At 46.9% G+C, this 17,820-nt stretch overlaps 1 protein-coding gene across 2 annotated transcripts; it reads right to left on the bottom strand.

The window, feature by feature from the left end:
* Positions 1–4,722: 4,722 nt before the first annotated feature.
* CALHM6 (calcium homeostasis modulator family member 6) lies at positions 4,723–7,899 on the bottom strand. Of its 2 annotated transcripts, none has more exons than XM_084625028.1 (2): positions 7,267–7,899; positions 4,723–5,286 (listed from the first exon to the last, which is right to left on the bottom strand). In XM_084625028.1, the coding sequence occupies exons 1-2, from the start codon at positions 7,795–7,797 to the stop codon at positions 4,867–4,869; spliced, it is 951 nt and encodes a 316-aa protein (XP_084481154.1). In that variant the 5' UTR covers positions 7,798–7,899; the 3' UTR covers positions 4,723–4,866. The 2 variants fall into 2 exon arrangements, with proteins under 2 accessions (XP_084481154.1, XP_084481155.1); XM_084625029.1 differs by having other exon boundaries at positions 7,297–7,899.
* Between the last annotated feature and the right edge of the window lie 9,921 nt (positions 7,900–17,820).

The raw sequence follows: 17,820 nt of genomic DNA, 5'->3' as shown, positions 1-17,820 counted from the left end.
CATTTTTGACTTCTCAACACACAAAATCACTATTTTGAGTTCTCTTTATTTACATTTTTATAGTTTTACTGTTTACAATAAGAATATAGTCTTCCAGGTCAGGCATCTCCAGGCCGTTATACTAGGCTCTTCTTTTCTGGCTTGTTTTTAAACTAACTGAAAAAGAAGTTCTATGGAGTTCAATATTTATTGTGTCTTAATGGTTTCCATGTTAAATTTGCCCAGTTTACAGATTAAAAAAAAAATGGAGTAGGGGGTAGAGGATGGAGAGGCAACCTAGTAAACTAAACCTGGGATCTCAAAGTCAAACTGGGTTTTTCTGGCTCATGCACAGTCACCAGAAATGCAGTTTTGGAGGAACCTGAGTACCAATTCTGTTATTGATTAGGCAGGACCAGATTCCCAAAGCTAACAGGAGTAAAGAGCAGCAAAATCTTTTCTGTCACACAAGTAAGCAGACCTGACCCTCAATACGCACTCGGGTTTTTTTCTAATGAGCTAAGGACCATTTTTACAATGTAACTTTTCAGAGTAGAACTGAACTTTAAGGATCCGGAACATCACCTTCTACCCCTCAGTTCCAAAGCTGCTGATTAATTGCTAGAAAATGCCCTCCTAGTCAGCCATTATTATTTAGTTATAGTGACTGCATATTTTTAATCCCTTTATTATTACTGCGTGCCTATGCTAGGAATATTCATACATTCTTAGCATTAAAAAAACTTTACCCAGACTGTATAATAAGCAAAAATAATCAAGCATTGGATTGTCACCACTGGAAGTATATTTTCCCGAGTGTTGATTTCAGGTGTGTTGCTGGCTTAGGCCTAAATACACAAAACGAGTTAGATGTTTAGAAAATCACTGCAAAACCTAAGTTAGGTGCCTAAGCTCCTAGACAGTGAATGGGGAGAGAGAGGTACCTTCGACTGCCATCCACAAAAGGCAGCCTGCTAGAAGGGGAGCTGCCCAAGCTAGTCAATGGAAGGTGCCAAGGAGAGAAGGATGCAATAAGCCTGGCCCCATCTTAGAGACAGGTGCCTGAGTCTGGCCTGCAGGGTGGTGCCTATCGCTGTTTGGGATTCTCAGCGGCAAATGCTCTCCTGGCATTAGGCACCTATGCTGCTTGTAAGAAGCCTGGAGTAGGGGGAAGGAGGAGGACTCAGTAGTTAATATACATGTCTGAGGTATGGGAGACCCTCAGTTCAAGTTCCCCCTCCACCTGAGGGGTAGAAGGGATTTGAACAGGAGTCTGTTACCTCACAGTGAGTGCTCTCGCCACTGGGCTATGGGATAGTCTGATGTGGAGCTCCCTCGGTCTCTCCCATTGAAGCTGTTGCATTCTAATTAAAGAGTCTCTGGAGCGGGGGCACTGGATCCTGCGTCTGCCACCTGAGCACCCTAACCACCAGGCTACAGAGTCATTCTCATGCATGTGCTCTCTCTCTCTCTCTCTGGTCAAAATGACACTTTAACTCTTCCTCCCTGCTGTTCTGTGTGAACTCATCCGAGGGGCCTGATCCAGTTGGTTTGCTCAGAGGCTGCCTACTGGATTGGTCCCCACCCAGGATGATATAGGTGGACTAATGCCTATCTTCCCAGTTTGTGAATTGGTCTGGGGGTTAGAGGGTTTAGGCAGGAGGTAGACATCCAGGTGCCTAGAGGCAGGCAGCTGTGTGTATACTCAGAGGCAGAAACATAGGTGCCCAGGGAACTTTTATTGCAAAAACTTAGGCATCAAGTGAGTTTAGGCCTCTACAGGGTTCAGTGGGAGTTTTGTGCATCACAGTCATCCCAAAACTGGGGCTTAGGTGCCTAAAATGGACTCAGGCACCTAACTCATTTTGTGCATTCAGACCTTAGTGACCTTTGGGCAGCATGAGACTAGCAGTGGAGCAATTTAGTAGATTATGTTGCAATCTCTGACCAACTCAGACTACGGTAAAAGCAAACTGAAGTTACCACAAAGGAAGTTTTTAGTTTCATTATTATGACACAGTTCTGCTCATACACAAATAGTAATACTCGTATTTTGCAGTCCAGCCAACCAAACTCTGGGCCATCATTTATTGTTATTACTTACTGAATGTTTACAACATACTTGGCACTACATATTATTTGAAGGGATGACCCTTTCTGAGCTAGCTCACAGACTAAAGACAGAGACAGACACAGGTTAGTCCACAGCTTGCTTGAAGTTACCCTTTAAGAGGCATTTTCATGTCACTTCATTAGTAAACTAGGCTATAGCTTCAGATTCATGCTCAGTATTTTCCTGCCTTTCTTTGGTTTCCTATAAGAACAGCCATACTAGGTCAAACTAATGGTCCATCTAGCCCAGTATCCAGTCTTCCGACAGTGGCCAATGCCAGGGCTTTCAGAGGGAATGAACAGAACAGGTAATCATCAAATGTCCATTCCCAGCTTCTGGCAAACAGAGGCTAGGGACACCCTGACTGTCTTCAGTAAAAGCCACTGATGGCCCTATCCTCCACAAACTTATCTAATTCTTTTTTGAACCCCATTATAACATTCACAACATTCCATGGCAATAAATTCCACAGGTTGACTGTGCATTGTGTGAAGAAGTACTTCCTTATATTTCTTTAAAACCCGCTGCCAATTAATTTCATTGGGTGACCCATGATTTTTGTGTTATGTGAAGGGGTAAATAACACTTCCTTATTCACTCTCTCCATGCCAGACATGATTTTATAGACCTCTGTCATATCCATCCTCAATAGTCTCTTTTCTAAACTGAAAAATCTCAGTCTTTTTAATCTCTCCTCATATGGAAGCTGTTCCATACCCTTAATCTGTTTTCTTGCCCTTCTCTGTACCTTCTCCAATTCTAATGTATCTTTTCTGAGATGGGGCGATGAGAACTGCATGTAGTATTTAAGGTGTGGGCTTACCACAGATTTATACAGTAGCATTATGATATTTTCAGTCTTATTATCTATTGCAGGGGTTGGCAACCTGCGGCACGCATGCCAAAGGCGGCATGCGAGCCGATTTTTACTGGCACGCTGCTGCCAGGCGGGGTCCCGGCTGCTGCCCCCGCTCAGCCCGCTGCCGGCCTGGGGTTCTGTCCACCGGTGTAGTGTATTAAATTTCTCCCCGTAGGAATGTGATACTTGAGGAGCACCAGGACTAGCAGCCGTAAGTAGCACATTCCTATGGGGAGAAATTTAATACACTAAACCAGGGTAGGGAAGACTGTGCCTCCCCAAACAGCCAGCCCACTTCCCGCCGCCTGAGGGCCCCCCTCATAATCCCTGACCCATCCAACCCCCACACCCTGCTTCTTGTCCCCTGACCACCCTCTCCCAGGTCCCCCTGCACCTGACTGCCCCCCTCAGAACCCTCCACCCATCCAGCCCCCCCTGCTCCTTGTCTCCTGACCGCCTCCTCCTGGGACCCCCCCACCCCTCTCTGCCACCCCCCTGGGACCCCACCCTCCCATCCAAGCCCCCCTGCTCCCAGTCCCCTGGCTGCCCCAACCCCTATCCACACCCCTGACCCCTGACTGGCCCCCCGGGACTCCCACACCTATCCAACCATCCCTGTTCCGTATCCCCTTACCATGCCACTCAGAGCATCAGGACTGGCAGCCATAAGTAGTACACCATAAGTAGCACATTCCTATGGGGAGCAATTTAAAACACTACACCTAGTCCCGCTCAGCCTGTTGATGGTCTGGAGTTCTCAAAATATGTTCTCTCACCCCTTATCGAAAATTACACTACAATTAGCTTAAAAATTTGAAAACTTAAAAACTTTGTTTGTATATTACAGTAATCGTTAAAAAATGTATAATGTTAATAAATACATAAGTTTGATGAAACAAAGTAGTTGTACTTATGTGTCTCTGCTTAATTTGTGTCTTCGATGATTTACCTTCTAAAAAAATCTCATATGTCTCGCACCCCCAGAAAGGGCATCTCGCGTGCACCCTAGGTTAAGAACCACAGCACTAAACTGATAAGATCAGCATTTTAATTTAATGTTAAACGAAGCTTCTTAAACATTTTAAAAACCTTGTTTACTTTACATACAACAACAGTTTAGTTACATAACAAACTTATAGAGAGAGACCTTCTAAAAACATTAAAATGTATTCCTGGCACGCGGAACCTTAAATTAGAGAGAATAAATGAAGACTTGGCACACCACTTCTGAAAGGTTGCCGACCCCTGATCTATTGCTTTCCTACTGGCTCCTAACATTCCGTGAGCTTTTTTGACTGTTGCTTCACATCCTCTGTTTCAGTGCTAACAGCAAGCTTCTCAACAGTGAGTCATCAGAATGCATCAGCTCAATGATACAAAGACACACGTAACATTCCCTCTTTCTCTGCACGCTTGTGGGGAACTTGCTTATGGCTCAAAGCCTAGAAAGCTACTTCTTAAATTAAAAAAATATACAGTATTATTGGTTTTGATGGGCAAGCAACTCCAAGAGTAAAAGTCTGGTTTTGCAACTCTAATTGCCAAACGTTCTGAGCTGACAGGTTAGCTAATGTATATTTCTAGCAGGTGCTTTATAGCATTTCAAAACAGCACATATACTTCTCTTTGGTGTTGGGATTTAAGCTATTTAACATCGTAACTTGAAAGAGTTAAGGGGGCAAAAATATTGTAAAACTGCCATCCAGAAATATGTATTTTACTAAAGGCACTTAAGTAAAAGTAACAAAATTCATTAAAAATAATGCTGCAAACTTTATGGGCCATCTTCTCCTGAAGACTTTGCACATAACTCCCATTGATGTCAATAAGAGATCAGTGCATAGAACGAGACCCTTTTTATATGGCCATAATTATGTAACTGTCCATGCTACAAAAATAGAATTTCTTTATTTCATTACACTGTCCCCATTTCATTAAAATCAGTGCCATCCACAAATCCTAGAGCAGGAGAAAACACATCCTCTTTAGTAGATCTGATGCTGGTGCCTCTGTTTCCACTAATATATTTGTGTATCATGCTGTAATACTGTCCTTTAGTACTGAAAGCATACAAGGATGAGATCTGCTGCCAGTCTTTGTTGCTGGGAGTCTGAAATGGTTCTGGCTTAGTGGACTCAAAGAAGCACTTCAGGTTCCTTTCTGCCAGCTTGGTTGCATGCTCCTTGGCCTTCTTCTCAAAAACCTCCCGTTCCTTTTCCAAGTAGATTTTCCAGAACCTCAGCTGAAGAAAACTGACTGGAGAATGACAGTGGTTAATGCATGTGACAGCCAGTACTAGAATCATGATGCTTGCTATCAGTATCCATCCTAGCACCTGGGAAAACATACAGATGGATTAATGAAGTTTGCGGATGATTAGGAGCATCAAAAGTTCCTGACTAACAATATGTAATTTAACATTGTTTTAGACAGGAGATCAATAAGCGGTCACTGCTTGAAAAAGCCCATCATACTGTGGTGTCTGTGGAGAGTGGGTACCCCATGTATGTGAACAATCCCAGCAAAGTGTGCTAAACTTCAAGGGCTTGGGTTGAGATTTTGGGGTTGGAAGAGAATAATCCATCCTGACTGTGGGTAGGTTCAGGTTTCTATCCAACATTCTGTTGGAAATGGCTGGAAATGCTGACTAGGGGAAAAGTGAATAGTGTCCACTTTCATATAAGACCTCCCACAGATTGAGTCTTACAAGTGAAAAAGCCAAGGTATTTTTATAATATTTAAAGTTGACCATCAAAGAAAAAATGGATTTGTATCCCTTTTTGCTTTTAAGTTATGTATAAAGACCCTGTTTAAAATAATAATAAATAATAAGAGTCTAACCTTTTTCCTGTTTTTTTCTTTACCTTAGAAATATCAGGAACAGCCTATCTTATCTCCCCTGGTTTTGCCAGGTTTTTTGCATGATTCACAAATATGGATTGGGACCTTTCCCATCCCAGCCTGTTACTTGAAGGAACAGTGTGCTAACTCTTTGACTAATTTTTCCAACTCTTTTCTCTGACATGTTTGAGTTAAACAGGTGCTTATAAAAAACAAAGAATGTTAAACTAAGTGAATAAAAATCTCTTCCCATCTCAACTAATCAGACTTCAATTACATGGTTTCCCTGATTTCACAAATCTTCTAGTTCTCTAGTCAACCACAGGCCGCATCTTCACTAGGGAAAAAAGGTGTGTTCTTAACTTGAGTTAGTTCATTCAAGGTTAAATCCTAGTGAAGACAAGGCAGTCTGTAGTTTTCACACAAGTTGCCTCTGGGGCAGCTGAGTAATTAACTTGAACTGCTTACTCACAAGAAAACTACAAAATGCCACGTCTTCACTTGGATTTTACCTCCAGTTAGAAAACTCCAGTTAAGGATACACCCTTTTTTCTTAGTGAAGTCAAAGTCTTATAGTCTGATAGTGAAAAGAGGAGATGATCAGACCTGGATTTCTAATGGAAGAAAACAGGAGAAATTAAAACAAGAACAAACAAAAAAGTCCCAAAACTTTTTAGGACTCTTTTTTACAAAGAAAGGGGAGGGGGGGAAACAAACATATTCTTCCTTTTCAGCTCTCCACAGTCTATAGCTACCTTGTTTTCAGGGAAACAAAAATTAAACCGTATTCGTGGAATATGAGTGTGAAATTGACAGTGATTTCAAACTTGGGGACCCACAGTCAGACTCTCAATGCAACCTTTTTCACATGCTAATACTCTGCTGTTATTAAAGATTTTAAATAAACACCACCTTCCTCTTATGTATGGGAACTGAACTTAGAATCATTCATGATATAAAGAGAGGCAAGGAAATGGAAAAAGAGCAGAGAAATTCACAATACATCTCTTTTGAAACTGGTAGAAAATCTACGGATGGGAAAGCCTATTTATGTGATATCCAGTCAAGTTCCCTGCCCGTGCAGGCTTATTCTTAACTTGCCTCAAAGGAAAAGGCCTGAACATCGTTATGAAGCAATCTCCTCAGATATACAGCAGGCCAAAATGTTAGAGAGCAATATAGACTGCAGTGGGAGATGCAACTGACAATATATTACCTTTCTTTTAGCCGGTTTAGAATATTTTGCTAATTATATAAGTGCAAGAATTTCTTTTTCATATTATAGTCTTGAGGCTGCATCCCTAGGCCATCACATCAGCACAAGTAAGCTAAGGTGGCACCTGTAGGGACAGCACCTAGGTTTAACTGAACTCCTTATGCTGCCCCTCCATCTCTCCAGAAATCACTCCGCATCCAATGCACCTCCATGGGGCTAAAGCCAATAGGATAAATCAAAGGACGGAAGAGACCATACCTGGGACTGAGCACGAAAGTTCACAGATACCTTTGCCTCTTGGGGGAGAGTCCCACCGCAGGGCATTTTGGCCACCTGCTCATGGCACTGGGTCCCTCTGCCTTGGCACAGGTGCCTCTGCAACAGGCTGCTCCCACTTGCTGCGCACTCATAGAAGTTGGCCCCAAGCAGGGCCACGGCGATCCAGGTGAACGGGGCCACAGCAGCGCTCACCGTCACCAGCCAGAACACACTAACGTAGCGCCGGCAGTGCTTCCTGTGGATGCAGCTGCAACGCCTGTCTGGGGCACAGCGGCCGGTGAACAGCCGCCAGGTCCTGACGTTCAGCAGGTAGCCAAGAAGGAAGAGGATCAGGGCAGGCACCAGCAGGAAGACAGAGCCGTAGAGCAGGTTCCAGGAGTTGCAGGGGCACTGGAATGCCACAGCTGAGAAGAGACGCTCGCTGCCTGCTGTCAGCAGGGACAAGGCGCTGTAACGGAGCACCTTCTGGTGCCTGAGGAAGAAATCAAACAAGGTGCGAAACTTCTCCATCTCCTGCCCCTGCTGCTGGACTCTGCCTAGCGCCCTTGCCTTTGAGGAGGATGAAACCTGACTTGGTTATGTGTACAAAAGGAAGAGGATGTGAGGTCTCTAGTTCCCACAACCCACACAAATAAACAGAAAGATTTCATTTTCTCCTGGTGTGGCGAAGATGGTGCAATGTAGGACAAAACATCTGAAAATACCCACTGAGCATTTTCTCTGTATTTTTGAAATGACAGGAAACAGCAGGCAGATAACACACGAAACCCACACTGCTGTTGTTATTTTCCCCCCACAGCCATCATTGCTTCTTTAAAGCTTACATATACTTTCCCAAAAATGCCTGAGTCTCACAACGGCTGATCAATTTGGTTGTGACCGATAAGTAGAGGAGTCTGCAATTTCCCCTCCCAAAATTGGATGTTTTTAGGAAGGTTTCTGTCAAAAATCCAAATGTTAAGGAAAAAGGGAATAAAACAGAAACAAAAACATCATGAAATATTTTTTGCATTTTTGACCAACTCTAGTTATAGAATACTTTGATCTAGCCTATAGCTAGATGGAGCCAAACTGTTTCATAACCACCCTCACAATATGCTTTAGATCATGCAGAGATCTAAACTGAGGTGTTGCCCCTTTTGGCCCAGAGAGTCTGGCAGGTCAGTCAAAGTTCAGGGCCCTGGTAACATTCCAGCTGAGAGGAGAAATTGGTGATAGCCAAGTATTTCTTTGATGCAGTTTTGTGTATTTGCAAAGGATGTACACAGTCCTGTGACTCTGTGTTGCGGTTCAGTGATGAGACAGAACACAGCTTTATGCAAGCAAACAGGCTGGTCAGCGGAGATGGGCTGTTCTGCCCCCCCTGCCTTCCACCTTCTCCTTTTATTATATTTCTCCCCCTAAGCATTACACACTGCTACACAAAGGAATGTATGACGTTGATTCATATGCTTAGTTACCATCCTCTATCTACTACAATCCTGGTTCTCAGGCCTTGAGCCCAGGCTAAAGAAACCTCCCACAGTTGCTGTCCAAACAATCAAGTTCTCAGGGTTCATATCTAGCCCTTGTCCTTGGATAGAGCAATGTGTGCATTGCTCCTAGGAAACAGTCAGGGTGTGCCCCGCCTGCTTCCAGGTGGAATAGCTAGACATTAACCCTTCATCTCCCCTTTTTTTGTTTATTGAGTTGGCCATCTCATGGTAGCCGCCAATTTGTTTTGTCATGCTATTTAACTCCCAGACAGACAAGGACATAACCTGGGGAGCTTTCCAGGGCAAAAATTTTACAAAGTCTTAACAAGGAAGGAATACATTGTACACAGCAGCAACAAAAAAATAAGCCCAATGATTACAAACACAAAATAACCAAAAGCTTAACATCTGCAATATAATCATCTAAAAGGGGTACACTTCTTTTACTACAATTGTAACCAGCAAAAGGCAATATAAGTATCATTCTACTAAGACAGCAAAGGGTGCCATCACTTAAATTTGCAGGAATATAATTAAAGGTGCATGAACCACAAGTAAAAACCCATCCTGATGGTAGGATAATATGGCCATAATTATATGAAACATTAACAGCATGGGAACAATTTAAAAGGGATTGAGAAATTTTTTGACAGCCCAATGGCACCTTTGTACTAGTGCAGTTAACTACACGCGCACAGGTTACATTGTGAGCCCCGGCCGGGTATGGTGTGTGGAGGGATATAGCCGTGCGAGGCAGAGTATAGTTGGCCGGGCCCCAATTAGCCATGCTAAAGTACCGGGAGAAAAGATTAGCATAAGCAGAGAACAGTGTCTTATTCTCCTTCGGGCTTGTAACGGGGGAGGCGCTTCCGAGCCAACCCCTACAGGAAATAGCAGGCACAAAAGGCACACAATCATCACAGAATTAGCAGTGATTTGGGCGAGAATCGCCACAAACAAAGTCTTAGGAGTTTCTGGCTGCTGATCTGCTGCCAGTTTTCGTTGAGCCGTGGCGACCAATGCTTTTACTGCTCCCCAAGTCACGGGCTGGCTTGGGACGCTACGCGTCCTCCGTTTCCATCCCGCCGTTGTCGACTCGGGGGGCAACGCGGTCTCCTCCAAGGTCAGCTGAAACTCTGGTATGGGATTCGACAGCCCCTGGTGCCATGCTATGTTGTTTAAGTGCCGGTCACACACACCGGGCTGGAACCCACAACGGTCCTGCAGGGAGAGACACAGCAGCATATCCCCGACCCCAAGTGATTAGAGGTGCTGGGCCCAGCCACTGTGGATCGGGCAGCTGACGGTAAAAGACATGCGGTCTTTCCAGTACCTCAGATTTGTGAAAATGCCGATCCGCAGGGGTCTGCTGATCTGCATTCAGTGTTAAATTATTTAAAGTAAACAAGAGGATATACATTTGTTGTTGAATGTCTCCTAAGGTTCGGAGATGCAGCTCCCCTTGTTTTAATTGTTTATCTAGCAAGGTTTTGAGTGTGCGATTGGCACGTTCAACAATGGCTTGGCCCGTGGAATTATAAGGGATTCCGTGTTTAAGACGGACGTCCCAGCGGACACAAAAGGTGGAGAGGGCTGCAGAGCAGTAGGCTGGGGCATTATCTGTTTTAATTTGGCAAGGGCGACCCATAACAGAAAAGCAGGCCAGCAAATGGTGAATAACTTTGTTAGTGGCTTCCCCACGTTGTGGAGTTGCCCAAAGGAAGCCTGAATAAGTATCAACGGAAACATGTAAAAATGAATAGGGGCGGAATTGTGGCACATGAGTAACATCCATTTGCCACAGCTGATTTGCTGCGGTACCTCGGGGGTTAACGGCATAAGAAAAAGTAGGAGCAGCAGCAGCACAGTGGGGGCAGGAACGAACAATGGAACGTGCATGATCAGCAGGAATGTGAAACTGCCGGGCCAAAACAGAGGCAGACTGATGAAAAAAGGCATGGCTTTCAATGGGGTCAGAAAAAAGGGAATTTACCTGACCACGCAACGCGCGATCGGCGCGTGCATTGCCCTCAGTGAGTGGCCCAGGCAGAGGGGTATGACTGCGAATATGAGCAACAAAGTAAGGGAAATGACGAGTGGCAAGAAGATGCTGTAAAGACAAAAACAGGTGAAGGAGGTCTGCATCAACCTGAGGGGTAATGAGGGCAAGGGGTAAATGATCAATTACCTGATAAACATAATGGGTATCCACAATTAAATTAAAGGGACAATCAGTAAAAAGTTGAAAGGCCAAAATAACAGCAGCTAATTCTAAGGGCAAAGGGGGATGGTAAAAAAACAATCTTTTAAATCTAACACACAAAGTTGATCGGTTTGAGGAATTAAATTTGGATTTGGCAAGCCAAATTGCAAGGGGCCCATAGGTTGGATGCGTTTATTTATTTCCCTTAAATCATGTAACAGCCACCAAGCACCTGATTTTTTCTTAATAACGAACACCGGGGTGTTCCAGGGACTGGTGGAGCTCTCCAATCGCTGTGCTTGCAAATGCTGCTGCACAAGTGAATGAAGTGCTTTTAACTTTTCTAGAGGGAGGGGCCACTGGTCAATCCATACGGGCTCTAAGGATTGCCATACCAAGGGTAAGGCGGAGGGCACGGTGGGTGAGGGAGGGTTTTGGGCCATCAGATGTTAATATCGAGGGTGGTGTCTAACTTTGTAAGTAAATCACGGCCCCAAATATTGAGGTGGACAGGGAGCACAAAAGGGCGGATTGTAGCAAGGGCACGGCCTCCTGGTTTAGAGACCGTGACCCAAGACAAACTTTGGCGCCCGGGTTTGCTACCCCCAATCCCCCACAACTCTTTAGAAGGAACCGTAGGCCAACTAACCGGCCACTCCAGATCACGAATCACTGTAACGTCAGCTCCAGTGTCCACCAGCCCTGTAAAAGGAACATCATTTAAGAGAAGTGTTAACTGAGGTTTCGAGGGGCGGACTGACATTGTCAGAGCAACAAGTGGAGAAGACGCGCTGTGAGACGGCGAGTGAGACAACGTCGATCCAAAGCCTCCTCCACCCCGAGTTCGATCCTCGGCAGCTGGCACCTGATAGGGGACTAAAATCAATTGTGCAATTGACCGTCCACGCGGGAGCGACTGTGGAAGATGAGTCCACACCTGAACCTTAATAATGCCAGTGTAATCAGCATCAATGACCCCTGGAATGACAAAAAAGCCCTGTTTCCCAGCATGTGAGCGAGGGAGAACAAGACCCACAAAGCCGGCAGGGAGAGGTCCCGTCACCTGTGTAGGTATGGCACAGACCTCCCCTGGCAGCCGAAAGTCAGTGTCCTCCTGCATGATCAAATCAAGCCCTGCACTTCCAGCAGTCGCTGCCCTCATAGAGTCTACGGATTCCAAGGCAGAGGAGCGATTGCCTGAGTAGGAAACACCCCCGTTTGGCCCTGGGTTTGCGGGGGACCCGTCGCGCGGTTTCCCGACCCGCTACGACACTGATTAGCCCAGTGATAACCTTTCCCACACTTGGGGCACTTCTTTGAGGGTCGGGCTGGTGCCTTAGATGAGCGGCACTCCCGCTGAAAATGACCCTCTTTTCCACAGCGGTAACAGCGCTTCCCCTCCTTCCCAGTTTTTCTGAGGGCGGCAGCCAGAACTCCAGCCTTGTGGGCTTGTGTGCCAATGTTCTGGCACGCCCGCAGCATGTCTGAGAGCTCTAAAATACCAGAGGCTTGTGCTGCCTGGAGAGCACGGCGGCAATCCTCTTGCATTTTCAACTGCCAATTTTAACAGGAGCTCGTGAGCTGCCTCAGTGTTATCCACCTGTCGGAGGATAGCCTCCTGCAATCTGTTGGTAAAATCCAAAAAGGACTCTAAGGCACCCTGACGGATACTGACAAAGCTTTTGGTAGGCTTGCCTGAATCCGGGACCTTCTTGAAAGCATGCTGGGCACAGGTGGAAATAATGGGGAAGACGGCCTGAGGGAGTTGAGACTGCATCTCAATAGTAGCAAACTGGCCCTCCCCTGCCAAATGCTCATAAATGATACCTTGCTCTCTATATATCTGGGCTTGGCGTTCTGCCATCTGCCGATACTCACTAAGCCAAATAACATACTGACTGGGTGACAACATCATGCGCAGCAGCGTTTTCCAATCCTCAGGGATTAGGGAGTACCCAGTACCCATCCCTTCAATGAGACCACGCACAAAGGTGCTAGTCAGGCCAAATTCACGAATTGCTTTCTTTACCTCTCTAACCACCGAGTATGGCAAAGTGGTCCAGGTGCCCACGGGGTTGCCCTGGTCATCATTCTGCCAGGTCACCGGGCAAACGGAGACCAGATCAGCCAGCTCCTCTGCTGTAAGATCTGATCAAGCTTTCGCTGCGTGAACCATTTGTTGCACCAGCGAAAGCTTCTGAGCAGATGCAGATGACTCTCCGGGGGGCCCCATGGGGGGAGGGTGATCACACACCGGCTCCGGTGGGGAAGGCCAGGGAGGCGGTGGTAATAGAGGCACTGGGGGCGAAGCAGGGGGAGGGATGGCTGCAGGAGCGGACGGGGGTGGCAGGATCGGCAGCTCCTCTGTTGGTGCTGGAGAGGGCCTTTCCGAGGCGACACGCTGTGTCGCATCGCCAGGAGGGGGGATGGCTGCAGGGGCGGATGGGGGCGGCGAGAGCACCAGCCTCGCGAGGGAGGGTCTGTCCGAAGCGACACGCTGTACCACGTCGCGGCAGAGGTGCCAGGCATGTAAAGCCTGCACGGGTGCCCGAGGCTCTTTGTGCAATGTCTGGCCCAATCGCTCCCAGTCCGCTAGCTTAAGGCTTCCAGCTTCAGGATACCACGGGCACTTGGCACGCACCTCCTGTAGCAGGAGAGTGAGTTCTCGAGCCGGGCAGTCATGCTGAGCCTTACGCAGCAAATACTGCAGCTCATTGCGGTGTTGCACTTGCAAAGCAGAGAGGGAGCTTCCCATACTTACCACAATGAAAAATACTCACCGGGATCCACGAAGTGGATGAGTGACGCGTCTGAAACCCTTGCCGGGCGAGGTGAGTGCTGAGGGCCCCACGTTTGGGCGCCAGTTGTTGCGGTTCAGTGATGAGACAGAACACAGCTTTATGCAAGCAAACAGGCTGGTCAGCGGAGATGGGCTGTTCTGCCCCCCCTGCCTTCCACCTTCTCCTTTTATTATATTTCTCCCCCTAAGCATTACACACTGCTACACAAAGGAATGTATGACGTTGATTCATATGCTTAGTTACCATCCTCTATCTACTACAATCCTGGTTCTCAGGCCTTGAGCCCAGGCTAAAGAAACCTCCCACAGTTGCTGTCCAAACAATCAAGTTCTCAGGGTTCATATCTAGCCCTTGTCCTTGGATAGAGCAATGTGTGCATTGCTCCTAGGAAACAGTCAGGGTGTGCCCCGCCTGCTTCCAGGTGGAATAGCTAGACATTAACCCTTCAACTCTGAATGCAGAAGGAATCAATAACAAAAGGAGCAATTTTTTAGCTTACAGCGCCAAGCCTCTTCAGCAAAACCAGACCCAAAAGGTCTCTCTCCAGCTTTTCCAGGGTTATACCTTATGCTCACAGGACACTGCTTGGCTTTCTTGCTTTGTTGCCTCTGCATCAGTCTGTGTGTTCTGCTTTTTCACCCACCCGCCTCACACACAATACTTAGTAAAACCCCTCCACCCATTCAGCCCAAACTCCTGGGCGCGTCCACAACCTTCTTTTGTCTTAAGTCCTGGTTAACTCATCTGACAGTTATGATAAATGAAGGGTGTGTTTACACTCAGACTCAAAGCAGTTTGTGATCGATGTAGTCGCCAGTAACTCTCAGCATAACAGAGGCCTACACTAAATATATAACTGGGCTGGGGGACCCAGTTATAATTGATATGATTGAAGTTCAGGTGGCTTGCAGTGGAGGCTGGATCTCTACTATGTCTCAGAAGTGTGCCAAAGCTTTACCAAGCTTGGTTTCGACATATGAGTTCACAGATCCTTATGTGTATTGTAGATGGCCCTAAAATATATTTTTAATTAAAAAAACAAAAACAAACAAAAAATGGTTAGAATTCAGATCCTGATTTAGCGATCATTTATTAATAGGGCTGCCAATTTTCTACTCGCACAAAACCGAACACCCTTGCCCCACCCCCTGCCCCACCCCTCCTCCGACGCCCCACCCATGCCCCACCCCTTATTGGAGGCCCTGCCCCCTGCTCATTCCATCCCCCCTCCCTCTGTTGCTCACTCTCCCCACCCTCACTCACTCGCTCATTTTCACCAGGTTGGCTCAGGGGGCTGGAGTGTGGGGCGGGGGCTCCATTTGTGGGTGTGGGTTCTGGGGTGGAGTCAGAAATGAGGGGTTCAGGGTGCAGGAGGGAGCTCCGGGCTGAGGCAGTGGGTTGGGGTGTATGAGTGGGAGGTGAGGGCTCTGGCTGGGGATGCAGAATCTGGGGTGGGGCTGGGGATGAGGGGGTTGCAGTGTAGGAGGGTGCTGTGGGCTGGGACTGCGGAGTTTCGAAGGCGTGAGAGGGATCAGGGCTGGGGCAGGGGGTTGGGATGCTCGGGGAAGTGAGGGCTCCAGCTGGGGATGCGGGCTCTGGGGAGGGGCTGGGGATGAGGGGTTTGGAGTGTAGGACAATGCTTCAGACCAAGGGATTTGGAGGGCAGGAGGGGGATCAGGGCTGGGGCAGGTGGTTGGGGCCTAGTAGGGGGTCGGGGTGCAGGCTCTGGGTGGCGCTTACGTCAAGCTGCTCCTGGAAGCATCCGGCATGTCCACCCTCTGACTCCTATGCATAGACTGGCCAGGCTGCTCTGTGCACTGCCCCATATGCAGGCGCCACCCCCACAGCTTCCGTTGGCCACGGTTCCCAGCCAATGGGAGCTGCGGGGGCGGTGCTTGGGGTGGGAGCAGCATGTGGAGCCCCCTGGCTGCCCCTACCCATGAGAGCCAGAGGGGAGACATGCCGGCTGCTTCCCGGGAGCAGCACAGTGCAGAGGCTAGCAGGGAGCCTGCCTTAGCCCCGCTGTGCGGTGCCGCCAACCCAACAGTCAATGACCCAGTCAGCAATGCTGACCGGACCCACCAGGATTCCTTTTCGATTGGGTGTTTCTGGTCACCCTACTTATTAACAGGTTCGATGTCTTCTACTAGGACTAGTTGTGATTGCCTTATTACTACTCACAGTAGTGAGCTGTGTGCACAGCAGTAATATTTTTACAGAATTGGACCTGTAGTTTGGCCCAGGGCTGTTCTTAGCATGTTACAATCTGGTTTCATATCCACCAAGTTTAACAACTGCTTAACAGTATGGTTACTGTACCGCAAGTGCTCTGAATTCTGCATAGCCTGCTGGGTTTGTCGCAAATTTCTGCTTCTCTGCTCAGACTGAGTCAGAGAGTTTCTGTATTTTGTTCTCTGCCCTCTGCTCTTGTCTCCTCATCCCCTCCCATTAAAAGGGCAGACAGGAGCCTCTGATGGATGGAGGAAGCCGAGCAGCCCTTGTTTATGGCTGGAGCAATAAATGGAATAAGCCCTCAACTACTTTTACGGCTCAGTTACCATCGTAGCCTCCAGGTGGCTCAGGCAGCTGAGCAGAGCAGATACAGCAGATGTGCCAGAGCTGCAATCAGCCAACTCAGCAAAACATCTGACCCTACGATTGCTCAAGCCAGTGCTTTCCTCTGAAGCTCCAGCTGCTGTGGTGTTATGTAGTGGGAGACCCATCTCCCAACTCCCCTGCACCACAAAAGGACCGGGGAGAAGCAGGTCAAGTGGGGTGGGATGAAGGAAGAAGAGATCTGCAGAGTGGAGGAATAAGGGAGAAATCTGGAGGGGGGATTCTTAGATTTTGAGGAGAGGATGGTTCCTATGAAGACATGTTCCTACGCTCTCACCCCCGCAGAAGCACTGTTTCCATTTCCCTAGATCATTCCTCAGCCTCTTGACATCCCAAGCATCAAAGGAGCTTGACAGACAGGAATCCTAATAGCCCCCTGGCTGCACAGTCCTTGTTTTGGATCTTTGCTGCAAACTTTGGAGGTCCTGGTTACACATTTGGTGTTTGGGAAGGAGAAACATTATGTGGGTGGTTTGTGTAGTGGGACGTAACACTGACTTCCCAGGAAGATACACTTTTGAAACTTAGCATAACATCTTACGATCAAAGTTCCTGGCCATGCCACTCAGCCTCCCAAGACCCTCATTATATAACACATGGTAGAACCAAAACCTAGCAATCGCTATGATCCTGCCTATCACAACCATTTGCCCATAATTTTAAGATCAAATTTAGCACCATCTCACATGAATTTGAAGCTCTTTACATCAGCAATATGACTCCATGCCATTCAGATCCTAACTGCTAATATTTATGCTGAAGTAATTATTTTCCCGGGCCATTTAAAACTTCCTGCCCTGTTATTTTTCTTGGACTGCTGGGTGAGGTGATCTCACGCCTTATGAATGGGGCCAAGGTGTTGGTGAGATGGTGTACAGCAATTTGGATCATCACTGCCCGTGCTGCACTTTTCCTGTGACTAATAAATGTAGGGTTTCAGTCTGCAAGTCTGTTTCAAAAGAAAAAAAGAGCATAAAATAAAAAAATATAAAATAGTAATGCTAGGACAATAGAAGACATCTCTCTTCATTTAGTTCTCTGAAGGTTAGTCCTTCTTTTCACTGTGGAGAGAGTGGGGGCTGCCACCTACAGTCTAAATTCATGCTTTGCAGATTAATTACCTCATTTAAAGTTTATTCCTTTGTTTTAACAAAAGTGCCAGAACACTGATTTCTGGTTCAATGATTTTTGGTTCAGTTTGGTTCTTTGGAAATTCTTTAAAACATGAGTCAGAACATCTGTGTGCTTCTGCTCTGGTTCACGTGACTATTAATGTTATTAAAGAATAGAGCTGTATGAAAGACTGCAAATACACCCTGATAGCTTATGCGGAGCAAGGCCTGCTGATACCATGTTGTTTTGCAATTGCCTCCCTAGACATTTAGTATTTCAAAGGTTGAGTACCAACCAATACTAAATAAACAGTACGCTGAACCAA

The sequence above is a fragment of the Lepidochelys olivacea genome (assembly GCF_965140295.1).
Source record: "Lepidochelys olivacea isolate rLepOli2 genome assembly, chromosome: 3".
Taxonomy (NCBI): Eukaryota; Metazoa; Chordata; order Testudines; family Cheloniidae; genus Lepidochelys; species Lepidochelys olivacea.
Note: the sequence above shows the minus strand (reverse complement) of the source record. Positions and strands in the feature narration are given on the sequence as shown.